Source organism: Fulmarus glacialis, unplaced genomic scaffold (genome assembly GCF_000690835.1).
Source record: "Fulmarus glacialis isolate BGI_N327 unplaced genomic scaffold, ASM69083v1 scaffold5873, whole genome shotgun sequence".
In the NCBI taxonomy this organism is placed as follows: Eukaryota; Metazoa; Chordata; class Aves; order Procellariiformes; family Procellariidae; genus Fulmarus; species Fulmarus glacialis.
Window position 1 is genome coordinate 408 of NW_009204753.1, and position 9,141 is coordinate 9,548.

At 40.2% G+C, this 9,141-nt stretch overlaps 1 protein-coding gene across 1 annotated transcript; it reads right to left on the reverse strand.

The window, feature by feature from the left end:
• Window positions 1–4,989: 4,989 nt before the first annotated feature.
• LOC104071900 (ferritin heavy chain-like) lies at window positions 4,990–7,330 on the reverse strand (the record flags this gene model as incomplete). The annotated part of the gene is given in 2 exon segments (XM_009575090.1): window positions 4,990–5,830; window positions 7,152–7,330. Coding segments are annotated over 2 exon segments (683 nt in total), but the record flags the coding sequence as incomplete, so codon positions are not given.
• Between the last annotated feature and the right edge of the window lie 1,811 nt (window positions 7,331–9,141).

Here is a 9,141-nt window from a genome sequence, read left to right on the forward strand (position 1 = left end):
CAATGCAGTAATGGTTTAGTAACGACGTACCAGAGGAGAACTGAGGCCTGAGTTTTGTTCAGCTAGCACTTCGGCAAATGACTCTTTTCACATGAGCTACGATGTATACATTTGCATTTCGGGTTCCTCTTTCAACTCCAGCCTCTGTTTACCTTTATTCGGAAGTCTTTAAAGAGATTGACTGAGGTGAAGGCATTTTGCTGTACTGCAGTTGGATTGCTTGTGCATTGCTTGTGCATAAGAATTTGTTGTTTCAGGTAACTAGCAGCGGCAGAGTTTGGACCTTGGAGAAATGGGATGGTTTTTGGTAACATCTCTCCTCAAGGGTGCTAGAGTTTTTACTCTGTTTTTGGAATATCATTTGAGATGAGAAATTTGGTTCTTTTTCCAATACGGAAGCACTTCAGCAGTTCCAACTGTGCGATTTCATTGACTTCATGACTAAAATAGTTACGGGTATTTTTAATGTACCATGAGCTGAAATTAATCTCCATTCTGCAGTTATAAACGTTGGTGAAATTTCAACTCATTCAAAATCAAAGGCAAAGCTCTGTTTTCAGTGGGGCAAAGTGCTGACTGAAACTGAAAAGGTAAAAAACATCCATCAATGATCTAGTCCCCAGTCCCTGTGCCTATGACTTGTTAGAGGGGCTATCGTGATGGTGGCTTCTTTTGTTGTTATATGATTTGGTTTTTGCAAAAAGTCCTAATCTGCAGTCCCCATTTTCTGCTTACTTAAATGTCTTCGAGTACAGACAAAGATAAGAACTGTTAGTCACATTCTGTCATTATCCCCAAAAGATAAAATTTTTATTTAAAGAAAAAAGTATATATTTCGGACTCAGTACAAGTTTGTTCTTTCACTGTATCCAATGCTGAAAAGCGATATGTCCCAAGGAGATCAGCTATTGACCACCCTTACACATTTAGAAGTGTATCTCCCAGCTGTTTCTGAGAGGCAGAGTAGCAAACTTGTGGAAACACTTCACTGTTATTACAGAGGTTTTTTAATCCAGAAGGCATGAACAGATTTCATTTTTCTTTAAATCTTTACTGAGCAGTTAAAAAAGTAAAAATAATTTGTATTCAAAATAGTGCTAGGTATACAATAATGCATAAGTCGTCTAAATGAGAAATAGTTGTATGCTGTAACAACTGAACATGTGAATTGGGATATCAAGGCTTGGTGCTGGCTATATGACACACTCAAGACACTTAAACTCTCCAGATCATTGGTTTGATTCATCAAAAAGGTAATTTTGCCTAATATTTAGCCAGTGTTGTAGCATATTCTGCCACTGTGTGTTTCTAGGTTCTATTTGACCCCAGGAAAAGACACTCTGGGACTTGTGTGCATAGTGGTTACCTTGGGCAAAGTCGTAACAAATGGTGGGACTTGGACAAGCAATACAATTGCCCATGGAGGCGCTTAAGTGCATGAATTCACCTAAGTGAAAAAGTCAGGAGAAGGCCGTGACCAGATGGTGAATTCTGCTCAGAGTGATCTTCCCATGAAGGTGCCCTTGAGGACTCCTCCCCTGCTGCTGCCACCAAAACTAACATTCACTTTCCAGTATTATTCCCAAAGATGGGTTTATCCAGAAAGAAGTTGCCTTGTACGGTGGGGCCTGAAAAAAAGTCCTTGCAAAGAACAAATCCTGAAGTGCTCTTCTCAATTTTGTGTGGCCGTAATGGAGAGGATGAAGGACAGCATGATCTCCACCTAGAGACTTTAAGTGAATTCCTCACTCTGAGAGTAGGCAGCAGCAAGAGCCCTTTCCGTGCAACCATAGGTAATGCTTATGGCAAGCATTTAGAAGTATGCCATTGTTCATACCTGTTTGGAAGCCTCTGTGGCTGTAACTCATAATTTCAGTAAAGATTGGGTCTCTCCAGAGCTTCCGGTTTGGATGCTGTATTTAGGGTACTGGTGCTGCTATAGCTATTCTGAGCTACCCCAGATTGTGTGTTTGGATGGTTTGGGCATTGCTTTGGAAGTACAGATACAGGAGTGTGTGTACGAACAAGCATTCAGCGAAGAAAGAGAATTTGTAAAGTTCTCTAAGTGTTGTTGCCCTTATACCTGTTCCACATTCATCCTTCATCTCCTTTTTTTCAGGGTGTGATTGAAAAGGAAGCTAGGAAGGCAGAGGCAGATTGTACTTCCTATGCTGAGAAACATGGACAGACTCATCCTATATACAATAGACAGGTATTGTTAACAAAGTTTGAGATCATATTCACAAGCATATGTGCCCTCTCAGCAGAAGCAGCAAGAGAAGAGCTTGTTATCTACAGTAACTGATTGATTTCTCTTTTCTTTTTCAGAGGATAGAGACTGGGAAAATAGCTGATTGTGAGTTTATCTAAAATTAACAGAATTGTCTCTTCAGGCAGAGGGCCCAGAATGTGTTTTGGAAAAGGGGAGAGAAAGACCTAAAATCTGAGAATGTGTGGATACATTTGGCTACAAAGATGAGTATGAGAAGAGCCTCTGAGAAACTGACATGGCAGTATTTCAGGGAAAAAGAAGAGGCAAGTAAGTCTTGCTTTGAAAAATTTAAATGTTGGGCTCCTTGTTGGAATTCATTTAAGGTAAAAGACAGTCTTAAGTGCTGGAAACCATGGAGGAGACTGTTACCTACATTTCAGAAGGTCACCAACTCTTAAAGGAGAAGACTGTTGCAGAAGTAGGTCAAACATTACCAGTAGTATTTGAAAGGGTTTTATATGGTGCTAGTTTATAATTCAGTTAGTAGCTTTGCTCTGTTCATACTTAATGAGCTATATTTTAATACTGAGAGGGATGGATTCCATTGCTCTTATTCATGTTGAGTTGCAGTCAGTGGAACTAATTGTTGAATAAGGTATGCTCAGCATGAGGATGGGTGATGGAATCTAGCCCAGATGGAAATATCTTTTAAACTACTGCTGTATTAGAGAGCAGCCATCTCACCATAGGCAAATCTAGCATGTTGCTAAAAGTGCTTCAAGCCATTCTTGTGGCACACTGCAGTATTTTTACAGACAAATACAGGGGTTGTTTTAAAGTGATTCCTTCTTCCCCCCCCCCCCCCCAAGTTGAATCATATCAGCAGAAAGATTGGGAAAGCATCTGTATTGTAATTGTCTGTCCTGTTTTACAACACCCACAGAAAGTATGTGGTGGAGTTTTTTTTGCAGAAACGGCAACTTAACTACAGCTGTGTATAAGTGTCAGTTTACTGAAAATGTTTCATTGTGCAGTGTTCTTATCGTAACGCAGTTTTCTGACATTTCTTTTCATTCTGTGGTCTATTCTTCCATCTTGTGCAACTTGCTTAGTAGTATAAAAGTACTGGTGCAGTTTTGTATACCTACGGCAAAATCTCTTGGAGAAGCATAGTAGCATGCCTATGTGGTAAATTGAGGAATACAATGTAGATGTCGAGTGCCATTTTTAATATTGAACTGAATTTACTTTCAAGCATAATAGGAGTATCACTTACATATGATGTAAAAGTGTAAGAATCTTTCAATGAAGCAAACCCCAACTGCATAAAAGATGTATATAATGACAAAAAACCCTAGCTGCAGGCAGCTGATCTCACAGTTCTTCTTCTTAGGTGACCTTGGTAGCCACTGTACAGAAAGAGAGGACTCCTGTAGGAGATGAATGGAAGGAATTTGGACACCTCTGAACTTTAACCAAGCTGGCTAAAGTAAAGACCTTAAGTGTGGTGGTGCTAATTGAACACTGCCCTAATTGAAATGCAAAACTAATGAGTGACCACTCTTTATGATGCAATTCTAGTTAAGTGTGCTGCATTTTCACTAGGATCTTATTTCTCTACTGAGGACCAAGATAGGAAATACAAGAAATAGAAGTAGTACCACAGTGTTTAACCTGTGGTTTAACCTGGCAGGCAGCTGAACACCACACACCCATGTGCTCACTCCCCCCCAGCGGGATGGGAGAGAGAATCAAAAAAAAAGGTAAAACTCGTGGGTTGGGATAAAGGCAATTTAATAGAACAGAAAAGAAAGGGAAAGAAATAATAATGATAAAAGAATATACAAAACAAGTGATGCACAATGCAATTGCTTACCACCCGCTGACTGATGCCCAGCCAGTTCCCAAGCAGCGGACCCCCTGCCAGCTTTCCCCCTAGTTTATATACTGAGCATGACATCATATTGTATGGGATATCCCTTTGGTCAGTTGGGGTCAGCTGTCCCAGCCGTGTCCCCTCCCAGCTTCTTGTGCACCCCCAGCCTGCTCACTGGTGGGGTGATGTGAGAAGCAGGAAAAGTCCTTGAGTCTGTGTAGCACTGCTCAGCAACGACTAAAACATCCGTGTGTTATCAACATTATTCTCATCGTAAATCCAAAACAGCATTATACCAGCTACTAAAAAGAAAATTAACTCCATCCCAGCTGAAACCAGGACACATAGTAATACTATAATTTAGCCAGCTGAAATAGGGGTCTGTATGGTATTCAAAGCAACCATCCTAGGTTAGGTCTGGACAGAGCCCTAGAGCTAGTGTCTTCAGTGACACTTGCAAAACAGGCACTAGAACCTGTAAATATCACATTAATGAAACCCCCTAATTTATATCTCATTGCTTTCTGAGGATGAGAAAAGCCAACTAGGCAAAAAACTGTGGAGAAAACCAGCACATTGTCTTAATCCCACTGTTGAGGAAACGTTTGCATCCTTCATCTTGGAGAAGTATATCGCTAGAAATAGCTGGTGATAAGTAAATGAATTAGACTACTTATTTAAATTGCTACTATGATAAAAATAAGACAAGAAAACTTTGTTTTAAAACAAGTCTTTTAAAAAAGTTCATTATGTTAGTGTACTTGTTAGTAATGGGAAATATCTGTTAGTAATATAAAATATCTAGTAATATAAAACTAAATCTTTCCATTTTCTGCCACATAGAAGTATTCTTGTACTAAAGTTGCGTTTTGTTGTGGGTTTTATTTTGTTTTTTTTTTTTAATAAAAGTTATATAGACTGTTAAAAATAATTTGCACTAACTAATCCTATTAATCATTTAAGACAGAAGAGAGGGTTAAAAGCTTTTGGCTTCTAGGAAATTGCATAGATAAAAGTGTGACTAATGCCAACAACCTAGGTAACTAGCAACCTTGCTATCATTTAAACAAAATAATGGTATAAGCTAGATTTTGAGCTGTGGCTCAACAGAGGACGAGGGGACAGGGTGTAAAGCAGGAGGAGCAATACAGCATCATGTCTCCCGAGTTCTGATCTCAAGGCCACCCTCCATACAGGACTGCCTTAGGAGCTGCCCCGTAGCTGCAACAGCCACAGTGTTAAAGTCCCTCCCTGCCCTGCTTCACTTTTGCTCCGGTCCCATCATTACACTGTGGCAGCATGGTAGTGCAGTGTATGGTTGCATATATTGGCCCTATGCCATTTCTGTGCTGGGAAGATTCCCTCTGGGGTCGCTTCAGACCCTCTGCAGCTCCTGGACACTGCTGGAGAGGCGGGCAGGGGCTGCAGTGCTGACTAGACTCTGGCTCTATGCCTGTTCTGAACTCTTTCTGCAACCGGTCCATAAGGTAATCCCCAAGACTATTTCTGCCATCTTGGGAACAGTCAAGCCTGCGAGCATTGGTCAGTAGATCTCCCATCAGCTTGATCTTCCGGATTTTGGGCCCGATAAATTGTTTCTTGATAGTGCTTGCGCTATGAGGGTCTGCATTTTCAATACTCAGGGCATAAAGCTCTTCAAAATATCGTACCATAGTTTTCCACTGTACCATTGCTACTTCCAGGGCCTTCACCAGACCGACTGCATACTCACAGTTTGGTTTCTAAAAACAAAGACAGAATTACATTTATTCAGAAGAACAGCTCATCTTACTGTATTCATTGATGGTTTCCTGCAACTTACCTGGCGCTCTAAACAAGATGTGCTAGGATTTTGCAACAACTCCTCCTAGTTTGGAGCATCTGTTGTTTTTTGCAGAGTTGGATGGCTGTAAACACATAGAAGTGGCAGAACCCCAGCACTTTTTCAAGGAACAGAGATTTAGATAGCAGCAGCTATGCCTGAGGAGCATTCTTACACCAGCAAACCCTACCATAGAATCATAGAATGGTTTGGGTTGGAAGGGACCTTAAAGATATCTCGTTCCAACCCCCCTGCCATGGGCAGGGACACCTTCCACTAGATCAGGTCACTCAAAGCCCCATCCAGCCTGGCCTTGAACACTTCCAGGGATGGGGCATCCACAACTTCTCTGGGCAACCTGTTCCAGTGTCTCACCACCCTCACAGTAAAGAATTTCTTCCCAATATTTAATCCAAATCTACCCTCTTTCAGTTTAAAACCATTACCGCTCATCCTATCACTAGACTCCCTGAAAAAGAGTCCTTCCCCATCTTTCCTATAGGCCTCCTTTAAGTACTGGAAGGCTGCTATAAGGTCTTCCCTGATTAAAACTGAGTATTTAGAAAGTTTTTCAAGATGGCCTTTTTATTTTTACTTTCTACAGCTTAACAACTGCTATGATAGGCCAAAGAAGAGCATTTTGTATTAACTATTTACAGAATACTAATTTGGTAGAAGAGAATCAGCCCCTTGGTCTTTAACAAATGAGGTGAGGTTTTTGTTCCTGTTAACTTTGAGTTATTCCTTTGTACCTGTGCAAGCCTGAGTCAGATCTCTAGTTCAAATTCTATCTTGAGCTGTGCTCCAACACATCAACTACTGCCCCAAGCTTGATATTTCTCTTACCTCCTTCCTTACCACCTTTTTTATGTGCTAATGGCTTCTAGGCTTTTATGTATTTTCAATGTGAAGGAGACAAGTGCGCTCTTTCAGCACAGTTCAAGGAGACTCTCATAATCCATTACAGCACACTGGAAACAGCAGTCTCCAGCTGAGTGAAAGAAAAAGGGGACCACTATTCATATTCTTTTGGGCTAGAAAGCAACCATGTAGAGTCAGGACTGTATTTCTGACAGTTTCTAGGCATCACAATCAAGAACAAAACCATGTATGCTAATATGACAGGGAAATTATATCTGGAAATCTAATAGTGGATGAATGCAGAGATCTGAAGTACCAACAATATAATGCAAGAAGTTGGAGTGTTGCAACTGCTTGAAAGCTTGTTGTCTACTACCCACCTGGATGGTTTTAGAACAGTAATGGCCTCCTCTTTCTTGCTGATACTTCATCAAAGCCTCTGCGGCTTTTCTCTCTTCCAGAGCTTGATGCAAGAAGAACTTTGAAACATTTGGTAGAGCCACATGCGACTGATCAAAATATTCACCCTAAGCACACAAAAACCAAGCGTTAAGATTTGCTGGAGATGGGACTCATTGGCAGCAGAACATGGCTTTATCAGAACTTGGGAGACCTGTTCTAATAAATGTTCTTGTTCAACCTGTTCAATGGAAGCTGTTCTACCAGCACAATCACTTTGAAGACCTTAATCCAAACTTCTGCAATAAATTAAGTAAGTAGTTACGTTCTTAAATGAAAAATCTCTACACTTCTACTAGAGCTCCTTCCGTCTTTAAATACTGGACAGGTAACTGTAGTACTGATGTTCCCTTTCAGTAACAGAGATCCTCAGAATATTTTAACTTATGAGTGGTTGGGGGGGTGGGGTGTTGTGGTTTTGTTGCTGTTGTGTTTTGTGTGGGTTTTTTGTTGGGGTTTTTTTGTTTTCTTTTTTTAAACATAATCCCAGCACAGGGGACAAAGTTTACCCCTTCAGGTCAGCATTCCAGTGAAAAGTTAGGTTTCAAAGGTACGAGAAAGATGAGGCAAATACCAAAAAGAGAACAAGCACAACTTTGCATCTGTTTATCAGCTTCATTATGGATAATGTTATTCCAAAAATAAAGAATACTGCCATTGAACTATACTGTATAAACCTTTAATATTGTATGTAGCTCATGCCTAGGAATACTTCAGAAGTATTACAACCTTAAATCCACGGCAAGCCTTGTTCTGTTCCAGATGGGAAAGTAACAACTCTAACCACTTAACCGTGCTCATAGATCTATCAGCTTTTACATTAGAAGAATTTTATCCATGGTATTGCTGTCCCATAAAGAGAATGTATTAGAGACAGGTAGCAAAGGAGAGCCACCAGGTTATACTAGTTTCAACATTGGCTCTGCACAGCTCTGATGTTGAGGAGAATGAGAGGCAGCAGCTGGGAATATGCCAAGAACCAAACTGAGGGACCTACAGTGTCTTGATCTGCTGGTTCCCTAAACATGCCTATGCAATACAGCAGAGCTTTTGTCTCTTGGACATATTCTGGGTTGGAGTACTGCATAGGAAGCTGTTGGCTTGTAGCCTGCCTAGGAGCAGTAAGGAACAAGTAAGTGCATTTCATAAGTTTTTCTGCTTCTTATTGTCTTCCCCACTTTCATCTATTACCCTGCTTAAATATGAAATGCTTGTGTTTCATCTAGGTTGCTCTGTTTAGATAAAATGCAGAAAAGTTATATACACAGTACAAGTTTGTTTTTCCCTTATATTTTTATGGCCATCTGGGATACCGCAAACCTGTGACACACATACACGTGTGACCATAAGCCATTACAGAGACAGTACATAGTGGAATGTTTTATTAAGAACATTCATTGCAATATTTGCATAATCCTTCTCCTGAAGTCATTCATTCATGTTTCTGTTGACAGAAGAGTCAAGATTCAGTGTTTTATAACCAGTAGCTCAGTGCAAGTGTGCTGCATGACTTCAAGTAGAGCTCCTGCTTATCTAAGGTAAATCTTTTATGACAATCATTAACTGTTTAACATGTTTACATTTCTAGGTTTGATTTATCCCCAGTCAATTTCTAATTGAGCTTTCTCCATCCTGCCCAGCTACCAATCACTAATTACTTTAATCCACATGCTTAACAAGTAGAGGTTTTACTGCATACTGAAATTTTTATTGGACTAATACTTGACACCAAGCTTGATCAAAGGATCTTGGGGATATATTGAATATAGTTTGTGTTGCTTCTCAGTGGATGCTTGGCAGCAGAAGGGCGGGCATTGATCATTTTGGTTTTTTATTTTAATGGCTTTGTTAAAATATATGCTGCCTTAATGTTTGATATGTAGCCAGACACAATTTTGGCATGCTTCTTAC